The 25,363-nt window shown below is 46.2% G+C and overlaps 1 protein-coding gene across 1 annotated transcript in view; it reads left to right on the top strand.

Annotated features, from left to right (window-relative positions):
* The window catches only part of ISM1 (isthmin 1), a 90,854-nt gene extending 65,719 nt beyond the window's left edge, over positions 1-25,135 (top strand). The window contains exons 3-6 of the mRNA XM_027118171.1: positions 2,556-2,820; positions 10,743-10,886; positions 14,726-14,815; positions 20,551-25,135. Of these exons, the coding sequence (XP_026973972.1) occupies positions 2,556-2,820; positions 10,743-10,886; positions 14,726-14,815; positions 20,551-21,068 (1,017 nt within the window). The 3' untranslated portion in view covers positions 21,069-25,135. The remainder of the gene's footprint in view (positions 1-2,555; positions 2,821-10,742; positions 10,887-14,725; positions 14,816-20,550) is intronic.
* The last annotated feature ends 228 nt before the right edge of the window (positions 25,136-25,363 follow it).

The raw sequence follows: 25,363 nt of genomic DNA, 5'->3' as shown, positions 1-25,363 counted from the left end.
AAACCTCTAAACTGATGAGATTTAGTCATCAATATAGTTTTTGGAGTAAATTCATATTTTGCTACTCATTGCCTGGCCAGGCAACAAATCTATTTTGTTTGGATCTGAGCAGTAGTTTGCGGGGGGAAAAAAATCATATTGACGGTAATAGCTTAAAACATGAAATTGTTTTGATTCCCAGCTTGGAGAAATTGCAGGGCACGTTTTGTTTAGGCAATCCCTTTGACTCCAGTCTGGATACAAATGGAATACCAAAACTGTCCAGCCCATTCCCCCTTATCTCCTACCCAGAGTCTGATTTCATTACCATAATTGCAGGCTTGCCTGACTCTTGGCGGCTTCTCCCCTCCAAAACCCTTAATAGCCTCGCAGACGATTGTTGCGGCTCAGTTGTTCTGTCTGCAGGCACAGGGGGCCTGGACTGCAGAGGAGAAAGGTTGTCGTCAAAGGCTCGGCATCACCGTGTCACTGCCCAGCTCAGGTCTGCACAGCCCAGCTGTGTATTTCTTCCGCGTTGCCCTTACAGCGTTGCGTGTGGGTCCAGGTCCCCATCCCTTTCCAACAACCTCCCTTCAGCAAACAGCAATGATACAAGGCAAATGCTGTAATTCTTTCTTTTCTTTTTTCCTTTTCGGGGATTACTAAACGTCCCATAATTATTTACAAATACGCAAGGGATGCTTATGAGACTGGGGTAATGGTGGTGGCATGGAAGCAAGCCAGTGGTGCCCTTCTAGGCATCCCACACCAGAGGAAGAGATGCGCTCGGCCTGCCACAGCCCAAGTATAATCTGGGATGGAAGGCCACACCCTTAACTTTGTGTCTAGACCACACAAGGCCACAGCCCAGGCCCACCATGAGCTGGGCAACTTCTTTAATATGTCAAAGCAAGTAGAATTCAAACCTTCCAATTCCTAAGACAAAAGGAAGGGTCTGTTTGTCTCAGGGATTGGCACGACCTGGTGCAATGTGGCAGAGTATGTCAGCAAATCTCTCAGATGTCCAGTTAGGGCAAAACTGGAAAAGCATCTGCCCAGTACATCTTGCGCTGATTACTTGGAGCGCATGTTTCTGATTCATTTGCGCATAACTCATCCAGGGGGTGTTGCAAGAGCTATGCGATGGCCAAAGGAACCCAAGGAGTCTTTTATTATGTTTTTTAAACAAGTTTCTCTATGTTGATTGTCTCTCGAAGCCAAGAAGCTGCATTCCTTCAGCCCCGTGACTTCCAAACTAGGCTCCATAAATCCAAGAGCAAGTTCTGACCTTGACTCTGGAACTATCTGCTCTGACCCTGAGGGTCGGTTAAGGAGTATGTGCTGGGTCTGGACTAGGGATGAGTGAAACTCAAGCTGTGACATCCTGGACCTTGAGGACCTTGTGCTCACATCTCTACACGACTTGTGGCATCCAGCCCCCACCAGCATCAGTGGCCTCTTTGCTCACTTGGTCACAGGAGGGGACACTACCTCGGTGACTGACTTTTTGAGAGGCAGTACGGCAAAGTCGGTAAGAGCGTGGGCTCTGGAGCTAGACTACCCATGGCTGCCAGTTACTAACTAGCTCTGTGACCTTAGGCAAGTTGTTAACTTCTCTGTGTGCCAGTTTCCCTGTCTATAAAAAGCTGTCTAGCAACCATCCCAAAACTTAATAGCTTAAAGCAACCACCACTGGATTGCTCACGGTCCCATGGGTCAGGAGTTTGGGCAGGGCTCAGCCAGGAGAGCTCATCTCTGTTCCACGTGGTATCAGCTAGGGTGACCCAACTGGGCCTGGAGGATCCAAAATGACCCCACACACAAGACCGGGGCCTCAGAGCTGGCCAGTGACTGAGAGGACTCTTTGTCCTCCTCTATGTGGCTCTGTGAGCAGCGGTCTAGGCTGGGCTTCTGTACATAATGGTAGGAACATGCCAAGAGAATGAAAATGGAAATTGCAAGACCTCATAAGGCTTGTCACATTGTCACACCTAACACATTCTACTGGATACAGTGAGTCACAAGGCCAGCCCAGACTGAAAGGGAGGGGAAACAAACTCCACCTCTTGATGAGAGGTGTGGCACACACATACCAGAATGGGAGGAATTGCCGGGGACATCTTTGGAGATCAGCAGCCACGAGGGCCAATCGATAGAACCAACCTTATAAGGCTGTTCTGAGGATTAAATAAATTAATATATGTAGAGCCTTTAAAACAATCCCTGGTGCAGAGTTAGTACTCAGTAAGTGTTCAGTTTTATTATAATTATTCTTGTGCCACTTCAAGAACATACAGGGTACATGTTTACTCCTTGAATTAAAGGCTTCCCAGCAACACAGTCGTCAGTAAATCAGGGACCCTAGGGATGCATTGCTTCCTCCCAACCCGAGGCCCGTGTGCGTCCGTTCCTTTGGGCGTCCCTGGAGGTCTTCCATTCTGTGTCACCGTGCGGCCTCAGCTTTCCTTTGTGAGGGACGCACATTTCCCTCCGTTCTCTCAGACTGTCTTCCAAGGGTCACCCGGCTTAGAGGCTGTTGACTCCTCATTGACCCTGGCCTGTTCTGAATTCTTCAGGTCACCATAGAGGTGGTGGACGGTCCTGACTCTGAAGCAGATAAAGATCAGCATCCGGAGAATAAGCCCAGCTGGTCAGTCCCATCCCCCGACTGGCGGGCCTGGTGGCAGAGGTCCTTGTCCTTGGCAAGGGCCAACGGCGGGGACCAGGACTACAAGTACGACAGTACCTCAGACGACAGCAACTTCCTCAACCCCCCTGGGGGGTGGGACCGTCCGGCCCCAGGCCACCGGACTTTTGAATCCAAAGAACAGCCAGAATATGGTGAGTCTACCACCCAGTAATATAAAATTGGTGCGGAGAATAAATGAGACGATGAGGCCCAGCGGACGTGGAGCCAAACAAAACCCCGTTTACCGTGTGTGGCTTTGGGTCTTCAATGAGGCAGACCTCATACAGACTCTGTCCGCTCTGTCCACAGAAGCCCCAAGAGGCCCCCAAAGCCACATTTTTCTGGAAAGACTATAATTTTAAAATAATACCAATTATCCTAGGAGAGAATTTTTTTTTTTTCAGTTAGGGGTCTTAGAGGTTCTGCCTTCTTTTTCCCAAAAATTTTCTTTTCTTTTTTTCCAAAATGACAGAATCACCAAGTTCACTTCCTCATATGTTTGACTGTAAAAATTCATACTAAAAATCAACTTAGTAAAAGAGATGTACCCCGCTGTCTCCTTTGACCAGGCAACTGTGTTATGTTTACCGTAGGCAGTGGAGTGGCCCTTGGAAACCCTCATGGACATGTATGTCACGAGTTGTCAAAGCGAGGCCTCCCCACCAATAAATCTCAAGACCCCAAATTGGGACTTATAGTTTCCCCTGCTTTTAGAGTAGGATAGTTGAGATAACAAGCAATTTCTAAGTTCAATGACTTAAAATCATGAAAGTTCGTTTCTCACTTAAGCTGGGATGGGAGACAGGGTCGGGGGAATTCTGCTCCACTCAGTCATTCAGGGACCCAGGCTCCTTCCATCTTGAAGCTCCACCAGCTGTGAGGGCCTGCAAATTATCCACTGGATGCGCTGCATCTGGCTGGAAGACAGTAGAGAGCTAGAGCCTAGAAAAGGCACACACTCTCTTAACCCCCTCAGCCTGGAGATGACACACATCACGTCTGCTCAAATTCTATCAGCAAGACCTCATCATATGGCCCCACGCAGATGCAAGGGAGGCTGGGAAATGGTTTTTGTGTGTCCTAGATGAAGAGGAAATAGATTCAGAAAGCATCTGGCCAGGCTTGAGGAGGAATCAGGCAGTGTACCTTGTGTTATAATGAGAGTATTTGATATCTTACAAATGCATCCACCATCGTGATGTTCTTGTGGTTCAGCCTCAGCAGACTTAAGCGAACACTCTATGAGGATGACTTGTCTAGCACTATTTGCATTCTCACCCTTACCCCCATTTTTCAGCAGAAAGACCAGTTGTATATTGGAGAGTCGTTTCTACCTGCTAATAGATGATCCTAGGCAACTTCCAAAAGAGTAAGACCATTTTTTTCCCAGCCACATCATTTAGTTTTTCAACTGACATTGAACACGTCTTATGCCCATCACTGTGCTAGGTTCTGGGAATCCAAAAATGATTAAGACACAGTCCTTCCCTAAAGAGCATCTCACCTATCTATGGACAAAAGGAGAAAAGTTAACTGATAGAGCAAAGGGTGCCACAGCAGAGATATACATCAAATGCTAGGGGAGCAGAAAGAGAGCTCCCAGACCCCACCCAATCAGGAGGCTCGTAAAACCTTCTCCTTTCCCAGAAGTCCAATTTATTTTCCAAGACAAAGGATTGGGAACAGTAGCCAACCTTTCTACAGCACCTGCCTTTCACAGTTCCTCTTCATAGCCGCTCTCACAGATTAGCTCATTTAATCAGCTCACTGAGGCAGGGACCCATTTTACAGATGGGGAAATGGAAGCCTGGAGAAGTTAAACAACTTTGACCTCAAGGGTCAAGACCTAGGATCCATCTCAGACAGTCTGGGTCCAGAGTCTGTCCTCTTAACTACTATGTTATTCTGCCTCTCTGGAAAAATAAATAAATAGCACATCTTTTAGGACAGTAAAGTGTATTTAGAAATGGGACAGTTAGATTGGAAGATAGGAATGGGAGGAAAAGGTCAGGGTGGAACTGAACCTGGGCTCAGGACTAAAGCTGAACCTGTCTGCCCAAACCACATGGAACAAGGTCTCTCTGACTGAGGCTCAGACCCCGGACCTCAGAATCCCTCCTTTGCCTGTTAAAATTTAACACCCATCCTGGGCCCCAGCCCCTTCCCTATATACCAATGGTTTTCCAGGTGTGGCTCCCAAGCCAGTTGATCAGCATCACCCAAGACCATGATAGAAATGCAAATTTTCAGACCCCACTCCAGGCCTGCTGAATCAGACTCTCTGGGGTGGGTCTCCAAAATCTGTTTGAACAAGCCCTCCAGCAGGCTCTGATCTGGAACAGTGGGGGCCAAAGCACCAGTGTTTCTTAGTATGGTTGCTCATACGCACCTAAGCAATTTTTTAAAAATCCCGATGGCTGGACTTCTCTCTAGATCAATTGACTTGGGATCTCTGGGGGTGGGGCCCAAGCATCAGTGTTTTTTAAAGCTCTGTGGGTGACTCCAATGTGCAGTCCAGGTCAAGGGTCACTGCTGTCCTTCTACTGAACCAGAATATGCAGGAGTGAGACCTGGGGTCTTTCTTGGCTTCTTTGTTTGTTTCTTTTTTCAACCAAGGTCACCAGGTGATTCTCATGCTTACTAAAGTTTGGAGACCACTACTTAGAAACAACTTTTTCATCTAAAGCTTTTACAGATTATATTCTGCCAAATGTATGAACATTAAGAATACTCCCTCCACTTCAGTCTTGAGGGTAGAATTTGCTTCTGCTGGGGCAGTTACTGTGGCTACCAGAGCCACCTTCACCCCAGCTTTCTAGATCTATAATACCTGGGGAGTGAGTGCCCTGCATCTGGATCTTACAGCATCCCTGGGTCGTGGAGAAACTCCCATCTTTGATGATTTTAGAGTTTCTTTTAGTAACGTCACCGTCATTAGACTAGACATCAGGATGGCTACTTTACAAAGAAAATCTTGTCCCTTATCATACCTCTAAAGCAGTGCTTCTCAGACTTTTATGTGCACACAAATCACCTGGGGCTCTTGGTAAAGGCAGCTTCTGAAGCCGTAGATGCCAGAAAGGGCCGGGAGCCCTGGTGAAGCTGACACTGCTGGCCCTCGGACCACACTTTTAGAAGCGAGACCATAGGTGTGTAGCTTACACGCTACAGTAACTCAGTAGCATTTGCAACATGGATGAATAATTACTGCTTGTCAGTCTGACTCACAGGGAACATGTGATTTCCAGAATTCTTTACAGCATCAGATGAGCTAAGTCCTCTTTTATTTCAATCAACAAGAAAGTATAGAGCAATTTCTAAGTATTTATCCCTGTGTCGGGTGCTGTGGAGGACACAAGGAGAGAATATACAGCCCAGGAAGGTGAGGTCCATGCAGTGGCAAAGCAGGGCGCGTCACTGAACCTGAGGACTTGCTGCCTCGTCTGAGACCAGGTACAACTGCCACAGGAACTGGGCTTAGTGGAAGATGTCTATCTCAAATATTTGAAGGTAGGATTTTTAATAAGAATGTAAATGTCTGTGGCCAAAGAGTATTTCCAAAAATGCTAGATGAATAAGTAGAACATAACAGCATCTGTAGAATAAATTATAAAATACACAACAGAAGATCGTTAGACCGAATTTGTGATTGAGTCTGCTCAACTTTGGACCGTATGTGTTTGAGATACTTACGGTATCATCCAGGGCAAAGAAAGAGTCCAAATAAATACTTTTCTTTCAAATAGTAGTATACCATTCCCCAGATTGCTCTGAATAACCTGCATAATGAAATCAGATGGGCACGGCTTAGTGTGGGCTGGGACTCAGTCCTTTGCAATTCTCTGATGGGTCATGGTCTTATTTTAAAAGATCCCACAGTGATTTTTTGCAAGGGTTTTTCTTTGTAACATTAAATTATGGCCACATAAGTGAGTATCTTAAGGAAGGGCTGCTGGGGCCGGAATCAAAGTTGCTGGAATATCAGGGTATAGAACAGGATATGGCCAGAGTGGGCAGATCTCAGATCTACTCCCAGCTCTGCCAAGTTTGAGCTGTGTGACCTTAATCAAGTACCTTAACCTCTCTGAGCCTCAGTCTCCTTATCCATAAAAGGAGAGTGTTTCTACCTACCTTGCAGGATTGTTATAGGAGTTCAATCAGGGTGTGTTGACAGAGGAGCTGGTTAAGGACAGGCCCTCAATAACTGGCAGCCACTATCATCTAGGATTAGGGTAGAGGCTTTCCAGCAGCCGAGCCAAGACCCAAGTCACTTCAGTTGCCCAAACACTATAACTGGCCCACAGAACTGTAGTGCCCTGAAAGTATATAATGACCACTTTAAAATTTCAAACATCCCTGTAACCCGGCCCTCAGCCCACTGCCCTGTGGGTTGTTCTCTGCCCTCACAAAGCTCTTTGATGTCACAGATAGGGTCTGTCCAAGCACCACGGAAATGTTCACAGGGACTGTTTTCTGCTTTCTTTGTTGTCATCTTTGTAACTACTGCTGCTCAAGTTCATCTTCTGCTCTGAGTGATGCCCTGGTAGGTGAGCCAATGAGAACAGGCTTATTTTATTATAGCAGAAAGGAATACTGCCCTCAAAGCTTTGTCCCCCAGTCAGAAATTCCCTTTCTTTCCCGCAAACACATTAAACAAATAGAAATCCCCACGAGGAGGGGCTTGGATGGGGTGTTTGTCGGGGGCTGTATGCCACAGACACTTCCAGAGAAAGGGCTGACGTGCCCACTTTTCCCCAAGAGGTTGTTTCAGTTCGTTGCTAGCCCAATAGAAATGATCAGCCGTGTGGCTGTATACATGTTCTGTGCCTAACTTTGGGGGACCAGTATTTTAAAATGTTTGGAAAATAAATGACTTTGTGAGCATTTAAAATAAAGACATGGCCTTGGTGTGGTCTTTTCCATGTTCCTTGTGCTAGGGGTTTGTTGCATTTCTTGGATCTGTGGGTCTGCAGTTTCCATTATATTGGGGAAATTTGGGGCCATTATTTCTTCAAATATTTTTTCTATTACCCCCACTTCCACCCCTGCCCTCCCACTTTGGGGACTATAATTACATGTGTATTCGATGCTTTAGGTTCTTCCACAATTCATCAATGCTCTGTTCATTTTAATCCATCTTTTTCTCCCCGTTTCATTTTGGATAGTTTCTATCGTTACGTCTTAAAGTTTACCAATTTTTTTTTTTTTTTTGGCCGTGTTGAATCTGCCATTAATCCTATCCATTAAAAAAAATAATAAACCTCAGGTTTAGTCGTTTTTAATCTCATTAAATGTGATTAGGATCTTTCAAAAGAAAAAAAAATTAATAAATAAATAAAGACATGGAGACAGCCACTTAGTGAAGTGATAAATCTGTCATGGTTCCAGGGTCTGCTAGCCATCCAGAGAGCATAGCATAGGGAGGGTGGTTATAGTGTATTTGTGACAGTTAGCTTTTGCCGCTTTAGAAACTGCCCCTAAAATTTAGTGGCTTGAAAGAACAAATGTCTTCTCTCTCAAGAGTCTGCAGATCGTCTGGACTGCTGTTCTGCCCAGGGCTGGCTTCGCTGGGGCTGCATGGTTTAGCATGGCTTCGTTCACAATGATGGGGTCCCAGCTGGACAGCGGGGGGTGCTGGGATGATATCTGGGCCTCTCTCCTTCTGGTCCCTCACCCTCCAGGACGCTAGTCCAGGCTAGCGTGGAAGACTGAGGTTTTGGTGGTGGAAGACTTCTCTACAGTGAGAAGGCAAGCCCTAATGCACAAGCACTTTTCTAGCCTCTGTTTGCATTATATTTGCTATTTTCTCATTGGCCAGAGCAAGTCACATGGCCCAGACTGGGGTTGGTGTGAAAAGGTAGTAACCAAGGGGGTGGATACAGGGAGAAGAATTACGGAAGTCATTTTTCACATCATCAGACACAGTATTAGCATTCAGTAATTCAGATCCAAGAAACCAAAACAAGACATTACCTCCGGCAGAGATTCCAAAATGGTGTGTTTAATGCTAAAATCTCAAAGTTCAGGGACGATATTTCCCAAAATTATTGCACCGGGGGGAAAGGTCGCCAGAAATTTCTAGATAGTTGAGGCCCCGTTGCTTCTACTGAGCCAAGCAGGACACCTCTTGGCATCATTGGATCATGTCTTAGGCCGGTACCCACCCCACAGGTGACAGGGACTCTACCTGTGTGATTTAATCAGCTTTTTCCGACTGACCCACTGCCCCCTTCTTATGAGTCTAAGAACAGTACCATCTTTACTGGTGACTTTTTGGTGTGGTGGTTGTTCCCTTTAACAAAATCTGGTACGGGTGATTCACACAGGAGGCTCTGAGTGTGTTCACGTGTGCGTATAACCCGCTACACATGGATACACTGGCTGACAGGAGTGCTATCCTGTGATTGTTCCAGGCACATCCCTCGTGTTCTCGGAGAGTTTACCAAGAGGTCTGGGAGGGAGTAGCCACGGCCCCCTCCTCAGCAGTCTGTCCAGTTCCACTGCGTTGATGCCCAGGAGGAGATGGGAGAGACAGAGGCAGCTGATGGGGGGAAGCAGGCCCACCTCCCTCCCACGAGGCAGTAGTTTCAAACAGATGCTTGTCCCTGTGGTTGGAAAACCATGTCTTAGAAAGAAATCAAAGTTTGGAAAACTCCCTTTTGGGAAGTGGGGAGAAACGGATGGGGCCCCTGGGAGCAGGTGAGGGGTGAGCAGACTCTTGGCTCTGGGTTAGGAAAGAGGACCAGGAATCCCCCCACCAACTTTGCATGATGGTCTGAGACTTGGCGGCCCTGGGTTTGCCTGAGTGGCGTTCAGAGTGATCACCCTGTAAACGACGGGCTGGGAGCCTGGCACGGGGCCCAAGTTTCAGGTAGAAACATGTGTGGACTGCATTCTTGCCAGACCTAAGTAATAACGATCACCGCGACCTGTTCTGAGCAGAGCGGACCCCTTCCCTGCGATGCACATGTCTGGGGCTCTGTGCTTGGCCCTGGCAGAGGCCCCAAGTCTGGAGGAAGATTTGGATAAAGCAGGAAAAAGTAGTTCAGAGGGGAGTTGCTGCAGAAAAGGTCAAGCTTTAGAGATCAAGGATTTAGCACCAGGGCCCAAGCTTTCCTTCCTCTTACCTTTATGGCCTTGAATGGGTCACCCAAGCACTCCAGGACTTAGTTTCCTTACTTTTAAAAAGAGGAAGTTAGTCTAGATAACATACCAACCTCTCTCACGGCTCTCACATTCCCAGGCCCCCATAGTCTGGTCCACTTCTCCTTTTTCCATACCACTCATCGATTTCTGATATATTGTATAATTTACTCATTTTTTTGTGTTTATTGATTATTATCTGAATCTTCTCACAAAAATATTAGTACCACAGGGCAGAGATCTTTGAAAGCTTTATTTAATGATATATTTCACATACACTGATTTGTGCCTGGCACATAATAGGGGCTCAGTATTTGTTGAATGGATGTTGAGTGATGACCTCAAGGACCATTTCTAGCTTTACCATTATGTATCAGTTATCTACTGCTGCATAACAAACCATTCCAAAATTTGGTGACTAAAACATCAATAGTGTATTATTTCTCATGATTCTGTGGCTTAGGAGTTCAGGTGGGGCCCCACTGGGCATCTCTTCTACTGCCAATGGCATCAGCTGTCCACTGAGAAGTGCCTGGAAGGTCCAGGAAGGCTTCATTCCCATGTGTAGTGTTTTGGGGGCCCTTCGTGTGACTCCTCTCTTTGTGTGTGAAGGAACTGATGGTGGTCATTTTGGAAAATCCCTACCATATTATTCCATGGCTCCATACTCTGTGAATGTACACATTCTCAACAAGCACTTACTGGGCACCTTCTAGGGGGCAGGCCCTGGCCATGTGCCCAAAACCTCAGACAGAGTCCCTGCCACTACTAAGCTAATCCTTAAAATGAACCAGGCTTTTGACTCCAGCTGGCATCTGGCCCCCTCTAACAGTGGGAACGTCAGAAATGGACAGTTGGCTGGCAGTTCAATGGGGGAGATTTGGGGACTCTTTGGCGAAGGCTGGTGACCACCTCCCTGGTTCTGTTCCAGATTCCACAGACGGTGAGGGAGACTGGAGTCTCTGGTCTGTTTGCAGCGTCACCTGTGGGAATGGCAACCAGAAACGGACCAGGTCTTGTGGCTATGCGTGCACTGCAACCGAATCTAGGACGTGTGACCGTCCAAACTGCCCAGGTGGGTTTACGCAGGGGTGTGGCTCCACATTAAAGGGCAGCTTTTTTTTATTTTATTGTTTTATCTTTTAATACAATTTTTAAGGGTTACACTCCATTTACAGTTATTACAAAATATTAACTATATTCCGCATGTTGTATACAATATATCCCTGTAGCTTAGCTTATACCCAATAGTTTGTACCTACCACCCTTCAACCCCTATATTGCCCCCCCCCCCACTGGTAACCACTAATTTGTTCTCTATATCTGTGAGTCTGGGGAAGCTTTTAGTTTATATTTAAAAACTTACAGAAATTGACTTCCTACAGGGCAACTATTTTCCTAAGAATTCTGACTGGACTGGGACAAGAGACGAGTAATGAGCTTAGTGGATGAAAAGATGGATTTTCTGAGCCTTATACACAATTGCAGTAACTGTGACTTAGAAGACAATGCCACCATGTACTTAATTTAAAGGAGGGATTCTGGTTAATTTGAGCCTTTGATGTGGGGTGGGTTGTACGTTGAAGAGACACATGAAGACAGGTGTTCACGGTCTAATAAGGAAGCCAGGACCAGAGGCTTAATGGCCGTCTACAGAAAAACCATGTGTTAGCCTGAGAGTTGCCGAAGGCTCCAGAGGGAGCAAATTGGGGCAACTTGGCAGTTAAGTATCACTTTAAACTGCATTGTCAGTGTTTTGAAAACTTAACTAATTACAAACTTGGTGAGAGGCCATATTGGGGTAAAAAATAATTGTGTCTATAGCAGTAGTTATCAAACCACGGCCCATGTCAGTATGGCCCACACATTTTTAAAGGGTTATGAAGAAGGAAGAAGAGGAAGAAGAGAGAGAAGAGGAGGAAGAATATGCAACCAAGACCGTATGTGAAATGAACTTATTTACAAAACAAAAATAGACTCGGAGACATAGAAAGCAAACTTACAGTTACCAACAGGGAGGGATAAATTAGGAATTTGGCATTAACAGATACAAACTACTATATATAAATAGATAAACAACAAGGACCTACTGTATAGCACAGGGAATTATATTCAATATCTTGTAATAACCTATAATGGAAAATTATATATATATATATATATACCTGTATATATATATCTGAATCACTTTGCTACACATCTGAAATTAACACAACATTGTGAATCAACTATACTTCAATAACAAAAGACCATATGTGAACCACAAAGCCTAAAATAATTACTTTCTGACCCTTTACATAAACGTTTACCAACTCCTTGGTCTATAGTTTTCCATCTACCATGTGTTCCCCATGGTCAGGTAGAAAACCAGCCTAAAAAACTATCTCGGGCTCATCCAAGAAATCACACGCTCCAAATGGCTTCCTCCAAAAGAAATTTCAGAGGCAGAACATTTGAACCCCACACCCCAGACTTCCTTTTTCTACCCCTAGAAACTCTGTTCTAAATCTCTCAGGCTGAGATTTAGAACAAAAAAGTGGAAGAGCAAAGGGATTTCTGCGGAGAGAGAAGATCAGATTGGCGATGTGTGTGATAGCAAAGGGGTGTGTGCAGAAAACAGGGCTGATGGTATGAGAAGAGGCATTTCTAGCCCCCGTCAACCATGCAGGTGGATTTCCAAAAGTGGAACACCCATCAAGATGCTTGTCCTGATCTTTCCCGGGTTCATCATAATGAAGCTGAGTTAGAAGTCTGGTGGGATGGGATTTGGATGGGTAGAAATCAATAAATAATAATAATATGAGAAGGGAGAAGAGGAGGAAGGCAGGAAGAAATGAAGAAGAGAAGGAGGAGAAGAAGAAGAAGATGATGATGAAGATAAGATGAAACCAAAGAAAGTGAAGATAAAGATGAAGATTGGGAAGATGAAGACGGGAAAAAGATGATAATGAGGTTCATGAAGAGGAGGACCTTTTGAGTATTTAAGTATCAAGCAAATTCCTAAGGTGTTTGCATGTGTTACTTCATCTAATCCTCACAATAACCTCATGAACTAGCTATTGATGATGGTACTCATTTGGCAGCTGTGGAAACTGGGACACACAGGCTAACTTGCCTAGTCACACAGGCAGCAAGTGGTCCAGCTGGGATTTGAATCCAGGCAGTCTGAACAAGAATCCATGTTCTTAACCATTAGACTCTTACACCTCTGTCAAGGGGAAGGGTATCGGGCTCAGCCACACGTGAATACAGACAGCATTTAATGTCAGGGCTTGAGCGGGCTTGCTTGCTGCTTTCTCTCCCAGAGCTGGCACCCAGACCTAAAGCAGTAGACCTAGATATCTTGATAGCAGGTATCTTCCCTGCCGCCATTTTGAATGTTTCCTTCTCGTTTTCTCTCACTACTGAGAGCAGCGTGGCCAGCAGCCCTGTTCATACATTTTCTTCTCATCTGAACTTGCCCTCCTTCCATCCTTTCTGCCTTTCTGTTCTTGACTCTTCCAGCTTTTCAGGGCTCCCTTGAACATGAAGGATCTCCTTTTGCAGGATCTCTTTCCTTTTTTGGTGTCTTGATTCTCAGCTCTACTGGAAAAACTCATGGGACAGGCCGTCTCCCTGGCCTGGCAGTGATTACACTGTAAAAGTTTGTCCCTTAGGCTGACCACACAAGTTCTAGGGGCCTCACATAAAACCAGAGAGAGCCCCTTAAAGGAAATCAACCCATGCTTAGCAAGACAGTCAAGGTTCTCCAACAAATAGCACGTTCCACTGCTCCTCTCTCTCCTGACTGGCCCCATCTGCAGGAGATTCCTGTTTGCAAAGGAAGCCTGGGTGGGGGTGGTCATTTGAGGAAGGGAGAGAGCCAGGAAGTTTGAGGCAAGCTAGGTTCATTTGCTCAGAGCAAGTAATAACAAGCCCGGGTTATTCTTTTTTTTTTCAACGTTGAATTTGGGTTTTTTAAAAAAATTTATTTCATTCAAGTATAGTTGATTTACAACGTTGTGTTAACTTCTGCTGTACAGCAAAGTGACTCAGTTATACATATACATACACTCTTTTTCATATTCTTTTCCATTATGGTTTATCACAGGATATTGAATATAGTTCCCTGTGCTACACAGTAAGACCTTGCTGTTTATCCATTCTATATATAATAGTTTGCATTTGCTAATCCCAATTCGTCGCTCCCCCAGCTTATTCTTTTTGAAACATCATCAGCAATGCTAAAAGTCCCAGCATATGAGAGATCTGGTCTTTAGCTGCAGACTGCTGTATCCTCAAAATGAGCTAGACAAAAGTTCAAGGGGAAATGTCAGCCAACACTTACCACGTGGTCCTCTATGTGCTTTCTTTACACATAACTCATTTAATTCATTCAGCACTATGAGGTGGGTCATTGGTCCTCCCCATTTACGGATGTGAAAACTGAGTCACACAGATGTTCCAGGGCTTGCCCAAGGTCACACAGCTAGTAATGATTTGGACCCAGTGAGTCAGTCCTTAAGACTGGTATTGACCACGAGACAAGTTGGTAACCACTACGCTCTACAGTCTCTAGTTTAGTTTGCCATCCTGACACCTCTAGATAGACAGCCATCCTGACGCGTATCCCGCGCCGCCCAAAATCCCATTCCTAGGCCCAAGGAATGAGTTCCTTAGGCACATTCAGGCACTTTTGGATCGGATTTCATGCTGCAAATGGTATCTGGAGTTTTAATATATTTTACGCTCTATACCTACTTTTTACTGTTTCCTCTGCTGGCAAGTTTCTGCCCATGAGTAGTAATGGATACAAAAAAGGCTTTATTCAAGTGTATTTGTTTTTTTTATTTGCCAGTGGGGCGGGGGTGGGGTGGGGTGGAGGGCTGACTTTTTCCATGTAACTAGGGAAAATGAGCTCCTGTCTGTGTTTAGGTATCGAAGACACCTTCAGGACAGCTGCCACCGAAGTGAGTCTGCTTGCGGGAAGTGAAGAGTTTAATGCCACCAAACTGTTCGAAGTTGGTAAGGAAAGGTTTTTTTTTTTTTTGCTTTTCCATCCAAATATTGATCTAGCGTTTTGGAGATTCCTCTGCCTTTGCCGTGCCATCCTTGGGTCCATTTAAATGTTTCGTTTTCCTCTTATGGGGTCCAATTTTCTCAGCATACTTCTTGCTCGCTGAATATACACCAAGCAAGAGAGAGCAGCCGCCCCATTCCTCCTGCACCAGATGGAGCCCAGCAGCCCTGCTGTAGCTGCCACGCCAGCCACGCAGCCTCCGTAGCACGTGGGTGGGGCGCCCTGCCCCTAGCTCGGGATCCGTCCACACTCGGGCCTCGAGCCTCAGGGCATCTCTTCTCCCAACTCTCACCCAGTGTCCCCAGTAAAATCAAGAAATGGTGATGTCAGTTTTCCAGCAGAAGGACGGGGGGAGGAAGGAAGAGAACGGGAACTTTCTCAACATTATGCCTCCCCCATCTCACTCCCCGCCATGGGAATCTTTCGTAACCCTTTGGTACACCCTGCTACTCATCTGCTCGAAAACGCTAGCTCAAGTACACTGAACGTGGACCAAACAAAATTGAAAGTGTCTGTTCAGCAAGGGGAAAGCTTGATGAATAAAAATAGCTCCACGTGCTTCTGGATGTAATTCTATATTACAGAACAATAAGACTCCTTCTGCCCCATTTCTTTTTGCCACCCCCGCAAAGCCCTTTCCTCACCTCTTCACTCTGCCCTCCTCAGCCACACTGGAGTCAGTTTGGAAATTCTGTTGCCCGGGGTTTCCATCACAGTCCTTCACATGCAACCAAAACATTAGCAGAAGCCTTCTGCGCACACAATGCATTTGACCAAAGAAAAAAAAAATTAAAGACTACATGCGGGAATTTTGCATAAAATGATAAAAAACCAAGATGGGCTTTTGGGGAAGAGAGCGTCTCAGACCTCCCCATATCTCACCCCACAGGCAGGCAGCTATTTGCCCTTTCACAGGGAATGGGACCAGCTGCACCCAATGGGCAGCTGAGAACACACAGGGATGAGGGGGGATGGTGGGTCAGGCAGGTTCTGGGCAGGAACAGACAAGGCTCACACGCAGATCAGGTAATAGAGGAGCATTTGATGAGGGCCTTTTGGCAAAGGTGTGAGCAGGTAGATGGAAACCAAGAAGGGCTTGTACAGAACCCTGGGGCTGGCAAGCGTGGGGAGCCCTTACCTCCCACTGGCCTGAAGGGACCAGGGGAAGGATTGGTTCCCAGAGCCACTGTGTAGAGAGGGCTGCCTGACAGCACTTCCAGCTTCCAGAAGGAAGTAGCTAACTTGTAACAGTGAGGGAGGAGCCCTGGGAACAATACCCTGACTTCGCTCCTCCCTCCCTCTGGTCCCTCACCCGGTCCTCCCATTGGCTCACCCCAATTAGAAACCAGGGCTCAGGGAGCCCACAGATCTGGTGCATACAGGGCAGCCTTCCATGGCAAGGAAAAATGTGGAATAAGGATGTAGAAGGACAAACGGAAGATGCCCAGCAGAGATGAGAAAAGCTTGACTAGCACAAGGTCAAGTTTCTTAACCTACTTCTGCCTCTGTAAAATGGTCTAAGGTAATGGTGCCTACCTCCTAGACCTATTTTAGAGTGAAATGAGTTAATACTTGTAAAACATTGAGAACATTCACACTGAATACTCCATGTAAATTTGATAAAATATAAGTCGAAGGACCTATGTCCTGTACATGAATTATGATGACCTTCTACTCTGGAGGAAAAATACAAAGCTATTTTCTGGGACCTCGCTGCATTTTGTTTCTGAAAACCCTGCCCTCTGAGGGAGACCCCCACTGGCTTTGCAGACACATACTTCCCAGGATGGACCCTCCAATCTCTATGCAACTGCTCAGTCAGGGACTCTCAGGGGTGGAATCATAGCACTCAGCCCACCCCCGCAGGCAGCATCCTCAACCCCGTTCTGTGTACTCCCTGCTTTCCCTCTGGTTTAATCCTCATTGCACTTTTTGAGATCGGTGTAATTTTTATACGCAGTTTAGAGATGAGAAAACTGAAGCACAGTGAGGTAGAATACCTTGCTCAGGGTCACAGAGCCACTAAATACTTGAGTTGGGATTCGATCCCAGGCAGTCTGGCACGAAAGCCCAGGTGTTTCATCTTAGACCAGGCCTTTCCAAGCTCCTGGGAGGTGCCCCAGCTCTCTCTTTCTCATATCCCTCAAGAGAAACCTGAGCACCCCTGCAAGCTGCCCCGCGAGCCCGATCGTTTGATTTTCACTCATGACACCACCAGCCTCCCAGGCACCTGGGTCAGAGCTGGAGAGTCACTTCTGATCCCTTCCTCCCTTCCCCCCAAGCCCACCAAGGCCTGGCAGCCCTACCTCCCCGACTACTCTTGATCTCACCAGCTGTTCCCTCCCAGAGTATCTCACCCGGACTCTTAAAATTGGCATCAGCACTGAATCTTTCTTCCTACTGCATAGCTCAGTGAAGAGTTCACTGTCACTCAGAAACCTTCAGTGGTTCCCTAGTGCCCTCTGAAACGAGCCTAAACCACACTGAAGACCCCACGACCTGACACTAACAACCTTCCTTCCCTATATCCTCTGCTCCAGGGAAACTGAACATGCACCCTGCCCCCAGACCTCTTCTGCTTAACTGTGGTTTGCACAGTTAATACCAACCTGGATGGCCTTCCCCTCGCCCGGCCCCATCTCTGCTCTTGTGTGTAGTCTGAGTTAGGTCCAGCCTTCTGAGATGGGATTGGACATTCAAGAGATTCACTGGGGAAGCGCCCGGGAAGGATAGAGGGGAAGCAGCAGAAGTAGGCAGGGAAGGCTTTCAGACCAAGATGCAGGCCTGACTCCTGCAAAGGGAGGGAGGGAAGGAAGGAGGACTGGGAAGGAAGGGCCTCAAAGCAGCTTGAGAAAGTCTCGACCATGCCAACGGGCACCCCCCAGCAAAGGCTGCCTGACAAAGGGGTCCCCCGTTGGGCAGCACCCACACCAGGCTCAGTCATCGACTGAGAGCAGCCCCGGGGGAGCACAGCCTGGATGTGGAAACCACAGCAGCTCCACAGCCGCTACAGCTGGAGGCCACCAGGCAGCAAAGTGCCCCCAGCAGGCTTCCTTGCAGGAGCTCTGAGCAGGACACTTGTGGCCACCATGCAGACCTGAAGAGCCACAGGGCCAGCCCAGTGTCACACACTCCTTGAAGAACCCCCTGACTTGCACTGATAGAAATGACACTTTTTAGCACTGGTGGGACTTTTTGCTTTGGCCCCCTTAACGCACCCCACATTCCACCATGGTGGGCAGCCTTAGGTATTGGCTCATCTTACCCGCTGCAGCTTCCTGAGCCACACGCGATGGGAAACCTGCCACTGCCCACACCACGTCCCTACACCCCAGCAGCCCCTGTGGTTCTTTGCCTGACGGCGTGCTCTGGCCCCCAGAGCCACCAGCCCATGAATCCACGGTCATCCAGAAGTCCAGGAGCAGCCCCCTACCAGTGATTGATGGGAACTGGTGGATAATACCCAGATCCCGCCAAATAAAAAAACAACATCTCTCTTCAAAGACTGTATTCAAAGGATTACTGCAAAAGGGAAAGGGCCGATTTGCAATAGAGAAAACACTGTGTCTATAGGCTTGCAAGCCTCTCAAGAGTTAGGCAAAAGGGTTTTCTTTTACAGAGGAGTAAATAAGTCTAGAAGAACCCCACGTGAGGCAGTGGGATTGAAGGCTGGTGAGATCAGATAGGGCATCAGAGAATGTTCTGCCCTGAGACCAGCCTATTTTCGGTAGGGACCCCTAAGGAGAGCCTATATGCTGGCCCAGGCAGAGGGTAGGTCAAAGTTCAGGGGCTTGAGAAATATAATATGATATCGCTTATATGTGGAATCTAAAAAGAAATGATACAAATGAACGTATTTACAAAACAGAAACGGACTCACAGACTTATAGAATGAACTTATGGTTACAGGGACGGAAGGGTGGAGGAAAGGGATAGTTAGGGAGCTTGGGGTTGACATGTACACACTGCTATATCTAAAAAGGGCAACGAGCAAGGACCTTCTGTATAGCACAGGGAACTCTGTTCAATGTTATGTGGCAGCCTGGATGGGAGGGGAGTCTGGGGGAGAATGGATACATGTATATGAAAGGCTGAGTCACTTTGCTGTGCACCTGAAACTGTCACAACATTGTTAATTGGCTATACTTCAATACAAAATAAAAAGTTAAAAAAAAAAGTTCAGAGGCTTGAAAGAAGGGGAGAATATTAACTAAAGTTTAGTTGGGATGAATTTTGTTCTGATTGGGGATGAGCAGTTTAGCTAATCGTTTATGAGACCAAGAAAGGGAATCTGGAGGGTCTGTGTCTGGTTTTGTCATAGGTAAACAAGGCAGCAGCTGTGAGTCTTATCAAGTCCTGTGGGGAAGAGGGTTCTTACAGTAAGTGGTTTTCCAGAATGCACAAGGGCGGGGGAAAGTCTTAACCTTGGCTGTTTCCCAGAATCACGGGCCTTGAGTAAAGTTCCACCCTGTCACTGGGTGGGTTTCCGAGGTCCAAGGGGAAGATGCTGCAGTTTCTACAGTGGTTGCTTGTTTGATCCACATCCCATATTGCCACCCTCCCTTCCCTGTCCCACCTCCATGCTCCCTGCTGGTGTTTCCCAGAATCACTTCCCAAAGAACCATTTTCACTGGCATCTTTGTCTCAGGGTCTGGGAAAATACAAACTGAGACATTCACTAAACCAGAGGTCCTGAACTCTCATGACTAAGGGACCAAGAGCAAACACCCATGAGTGACGGGATCAAGTAGAGACTGTGGGGAACTAGGGACCTCCTGTCTTGACCAAGGAGTGGTCACTGGTTACCTGTTCACAAGGCAATGCAGGACTGATGTCAACCTATCTTTGGAATTTTCAAATGAAACCAGGAATCTACATTAATAAGTGGAATCACATAATTCTTAAACGTTGGCAATTAATTCCATATTTTTTAATACTGTTAAGGCCAAACACTACACACTTCTTGGGGCAGGTTCCGGCTCAAAGTCTGTAGGTCAGTGCCCTCTGGCCTAAATATTAAATTCCCTAAAAGCAGGGACCACCAGCCTCTTCCTCTTTGAGACCTCTTATCACAGGGATTTGCAAGTATCGGTTGTTAACTCTTTCCTGCCTGAGGTTAAGAGGTTAGGCCACTAGCCTAGTTTAAACCAGTCAGTGAGTGGCAGAAATAAAACTTAGTCCTACAAATATCCTTTGAGGCATTCTCCGCCACTCATCGCTTATTTGGAGAGGAGATTCAAAATGGCCCTCTGAATTATTGTTCGTTTTGTTATGGGTGATAATGGGGTTACAGTTATCTAGGAAAACATAGAAAATATGGTTTAATTATCCTCCTATTTTTGTAGATGCCTACTAAAACTTAGGGGTAATAATATCATATCTTTCCAAAAAAAAATTTTAATGAGGGAAATACAATGATTAAGTCTAGGTGATGGCATCTGGGTAGTCATTGTATACGTATATTCTCTCCACTTTTCTATGTATGTGAAAAGTTTTCATAATATAAAGTAAGGAGTTGGTGGGGCTGAGAACAAAGTTCCCAAGTTCAAGGGCCATGATCGTGTTCACCCATGGCCTGGGGGTTCCAGGGGCTGCCCGTCAGGGAAGGGAGAGGTGGACTTTAAAGTCATCAGGCAGCCGGTTTTGCATGCGATCAGAGGGTTTCTCTGGCCCGTTTCAGACACGGACAGCTGTGAGCGCTGGATGAGCTGCAAGAGCGAGTTCCTAAAGAAGTACATGCACAAGGTGATCAACGACCTGCCCAGCTGCCCCTGCTCCTACCCCACCGAGGTGGCCTACAGCACGGCCGACATCTTCGACCGCATCAAACGCAAGGACTTCCGCTGGAAGGATGCCAGCGGGCCCAAGGAGAAGCTGGAGATCTACAAGCCCACGGCCCGGTACTGCATTCGCTCCATGCTGTCCCTGGAGAGCACCACACTGGCCGCCCAGCACTGTTGCTATGGCGACAACATGCAGCTCATCACCAGGGGCAAAGGGGCGGGGACGCCCAATCTCATCAGCACTGAGTTCTCAGCGGAGCTCCACTACAAAGTGGACATCCTGCCCTGGATTATCTGCAAGGGCGACTGGAGCAGGTATAACGAGGCCCGACCTCCCAACAACGGACAGAAGTGCACAGAGAGCCCCTCGGACGAAGATTATATCAAGCAGTTTCAAGAGGCCAGAGAGTATTAAAGAGACACCACCTCTGTTGTTCGTGACACAAACACACTGCACTGATCCGCCACCTGGCCAGAGTCCCTCTTACCCGCATACATGTATATGTACATATACCACGTGAGTATTTGTCATAAGTTACACTAGGGGTGTGCGCCAGGCCCTTGTGACTGCCATCTGAAGCCACCGTTGCCTCTTCAATGTCAACGGCTTCCTTGGAACTCTTCCTAGGGGGCATGTCCTCAGGAGGATGGGGAGAAAGGAGCTGGAAGAAGAACCTGGAGGTCATAGCAGGTGGGATTCAACTCACACCCTGGATCCAGCGTTTCCGAGAGAAGCAAAGGGGCAAAGAAAAGGAAGTTGTAAATGTGATAAGCGGTTTTTATATATAACTTATTTAATATGAATGTGACTTATACGTCACCTTTTCTCTGGAGTTGTCATCGTGAAACTATTTAATCACTTCCATGAGAGTTCAGAAAGGGGCTTAGGGAGATGGAAGAGAGAGGGAATTTTGTAGTAATGACTTCTTTAAAAATAAAGAAGTCAACAGAAAGATATCAAAACAAGAAAACACCCACCTGAAACCAAGTGTTAGTTAGCCAGTGAGGTACCTTGATGAAGTCTCAGCTTCCAAATGCCCTTGCCTCAGCCTGGGTAGGGAGTGGGGGGCAAATGGGTATTTTAGGAGAAAATCTGAGGCCTGGTTTTAAGTGGACTTTAAAACAAAGGCCAGTATTAACACAATGCTATGATTCTATTAAAAGACCCCAGAATAGAACTTCTGCTCATGCCTTAATAGGTTCAGAAGGCTACAGGAAGGTCAGACATAAAAACAAGGAGTAGCACTTTTCCAAAGAAAAAATGCAAAACAGATGGGGGGAGAACATGAACTTCATCTATTTTATTTTAATACCATCGTAACAATTCTTTTCTCCACAATATATTCTCAGTAAATAAATATAAAAACAAGGAGAGGAACTCAAGTCTAAAACCCTAATTTTTTTATGTTTTAAGAAAGAAAAAAATACATTATTTTTGTAAAGTATTTATTGAGTCACTGAGTCTTGTGCATCAAGCAGTTGTAACATGGCCTGGTTCTGTAGGGTGGAACTTAGGACAAATAAAGAGTTGGTTCTTATGCAATCTTTACTTGCAAAACTCCAGGAAAAGAGATTACATAATAAAATCATAATAAAATGTGTTACCTACAGTAAATGTGTTACCTGCAAATGTTTATGATACAAATTCCATAAATAGTCCTAGTAAAGCAGGACTTCAAGGCAGGGGAGAGGAAGGTTCAAACCAGGTAGAATAAAAGGCTCATTGATTGATGTGATGGTGGGTGATATAAGTCATAGCATCTTTGGCACCAAGAATATCAACCCTGCCCCGAGGAGGCTAGAGCTCACTGATACACGTGCAACTTTTTGCCCACCCAGAGCTAAGAAAGAGCTAAGAAATCCAAGCCAGAGCAAAGGCTTAAGACAGCCCAGGTGAGTGGGACTGCTTCCAGACAAAATTCTGCAATTACAGTAATAAGTAGAACTCCTCATTGTGCAAATAATTCCATTTCGAGTTGAGGAAACCAAAGCTCAGAAAAAAATAGATCACGTTGGATCTATCATTCTTTTCCTAGTCCAGTGCTCTATCCACTATATCAGCCTACCCTTAGGTTCTCATAATAAAATCTTGTTTTAATGGAAAAGCTCTTATCAGTCATTTACACTTTAGAATGAGTTATCCATGTATTGCCCACTCTCAGGATATTTATATTTAAGACCTATTTCTAATTATGGAATGAGAATCCTTATTCACACCTGAAGGAAGTTTAGGCAAGTGAACTGGGAAGGAGAAAATCAGTAGGTCCGTGTATCAGGGAAGCAGATTTGGTTCCTAATAACAGGAAAGCCATTTTTGCCAAAAGAATTGGTTGCAATGGAATGCATTGCCTTTGGGATGGTGAGTACCCTGTCAGGACAGGTATTCAAGCAGAGCTGGAGATGAATCACATGAGAAGCTCATTTTAGTGAGCAGGAGAGACAAAAGTGTACAGCAATAACCCCCTCCGATAAGTGTTCTATAAAGGGTAAGTGGAAAGTACTCTGGGAAAATAGAGGCAGGAATCAGGGAAGTACCTGCTAGACCTAATGGAGGAGTGGTATTTCACAAAGTGGAGAAGTGGGGGGGCAAGTAGATGCATTTGGAGTAAGAAAACAGTATGGGCAAAGGCAAGGAACTACGCAAGAGCTTGGTGTTTTCTGAAAACTGGGATGTTTACAGTGATGAGCCAGAGGGACAAGAATGGCAAGTTATGGAGTTGTGTCTAAGGTGTTTTTGTGAAGGATTTAGCGTGGAAACTTAAAGCTGTTTCCTAACACAGTGAGAATGACTGATATGAGCCATGTTTCCAATGGGCTATTTGCCTCTTTATATCAGACCTTCCTGACATAACGAACTGAGAGTTGGAAGGTAGGGTGAATTAGGAGCTGGGGAGGGCTCCTGGGCTCTTTGCCTACTGAGAACACCACTAGTTTCCCATCCATCATCCAGATGGTGCCACCCCTCTGGAAATTTGCTGAACTATAACCTGCCTCTATGCAGTCGTATCTCATTTACTATAGGGCCCCAAGCCAGCCCCAGTGTAACCCTGGGTAATTCCTTCATGGAAAGGGGATCATGTGAGCAAGGGCCAACTTTGCCCACCGCAGAGTAGGCTGTCTGCTCTCTCACCTGCAGCACCTGTTTATAGGACCCCTCAGCAACTGCTCTACAGACGCCTCTCATCGAATGCTTTGCTCCTTTGCTGCTCCTTGGAAAGAGATCCCTTTTTCTAGTGACCCACTGGGCCTCTCATGTGCCACGTCTGAGCAAGCCAATAGTGGCAGACAGAGAAGTCAAGGCCCTCTGGTGGCCGCACATGGGAAGGATGAGGGCAGGGCCCCAGGAGAGCTGGGCAACCTCCTCACCCCATTCAATTATTATCCACCATGATTAGTCTCCAAGCCTTTCCATCTTTGTAGCTCAGTGGGCAGGGGGTAGATTTCCCCACCCTAAGACCCGGGAGCAAGGATCAAAGAATAGGTACGATACCAGCCACCTTCCTGAGCACACACTTTGTGCCTCTGTGCTAATCACTTTACCATGGGAGGCAAGCAGGTTACATCCATTTTACAGATAAGGCAAAAGAAGCCCAACAAGGTCTTCTAACCTGCCTAAGTCATAAGGCTCTGTACATGGCAAAGCTGGTTGAAGACTGTGTTCTTAACCTTAACCTCTACTCAACTGTCTTTCTAACTCTTCCCAACACACAGGATCAGGATTTTGCCTCCGACTCACTCTGCCTTTGCTCCAATTGTTCAAATCCACCAAATGTCCCTGCACCACCATTTACGTGTCTCACGTTGGTGACAGTGGATCTGGCTTTAGCTCTATATAGTCTGCTCAGTTCTCTCATATTCCATAAGAGGATTTGAATCCTGTATCTGTGCCCTTGCTCAGGTTGGCTGAGTAGCAGAGCCTAACTTTCTAGAAGATAGCCTGCTCCATGGATAAGAATGAGACTGGTCTGTTTTCCCTGCTGCACTCAAGCCCCATGTCAACTGTTGCCTGTTGGGTCGACCTGAAGGGCAGGTGCCATGTCTCATGCTTTCTACACCCCCAGCCCCTAGCTCTGTACCTGGCAGATATCATCAGGCAAGGTACAGAGGGCGGAAGAATTTGAGAGTTGAGTCAGACTACCTAGATTCCAATCCTGGCTCCCTCAGTTGCCTGCTGGGTACCACTGGATAAGTTAATCAGCCTGCGTATATTCCAGTGTCCCCATACAGTTTTTCGGAGAATAAAATAAGAGATATGAAGTTCCTAGCATCGGGCCTGTCATGTACCATGTGCGTCGGTGTTGAGTCATTGGAGAAATATTTATTGAGCGTATACTAGTTGCCAGGCATTGTTCTAGATGCCGGAGATACAGCAGTGTACAAATCCAAGTTTTCCTGGTGGAGGGGAGACGGCTGATAAATAAATAAGTACATAATCTGAAATAATGGTAAGTGATATCAAGAAAAATAAATTATTTGATCACACGTGTATGTTGCATTATTTAAAGTAATGCTAGTTGCTGTAATAGATAAGCCTTAAAATCACAATGGCTTAACACAAAAACCTCTAAAGGTATGTTTCCGGTCAAGTGGCTCTCCTCTAAGTGATGACCCAAGGACCCAAACTTTCCATCTTCAAGGCTTGACTCTCTAGGGTGCCCTGCAGGTCATCTCTATTCCAGGAGGCTTAAGGAGTAAAAAGCAGGGAGGATA

This window comes from Aethalodelphis obliquidens, unplaced genomic scaffold, assembly GCF_003676395.1.
Source record: "Aethalodelphis obliquidens isolate GAN/ISIS:26980383/991018 unplaced genomic scaffold, ASM367639v1 scaffold18, whole genome shotgun sequence".
Taxonomy (NCBI): domain Eukaryota; kingdom Metazoa; phylum Chordata; class Mammalia; order Artiodactyla; family Delphinidae; genus Aethalodelphis; species Aethalodelphis obliquidens.
Note: the sequence above shows the minus strand (reverse complement) of the source record. Positions and strands in the feature narration are given on the sequence as shown.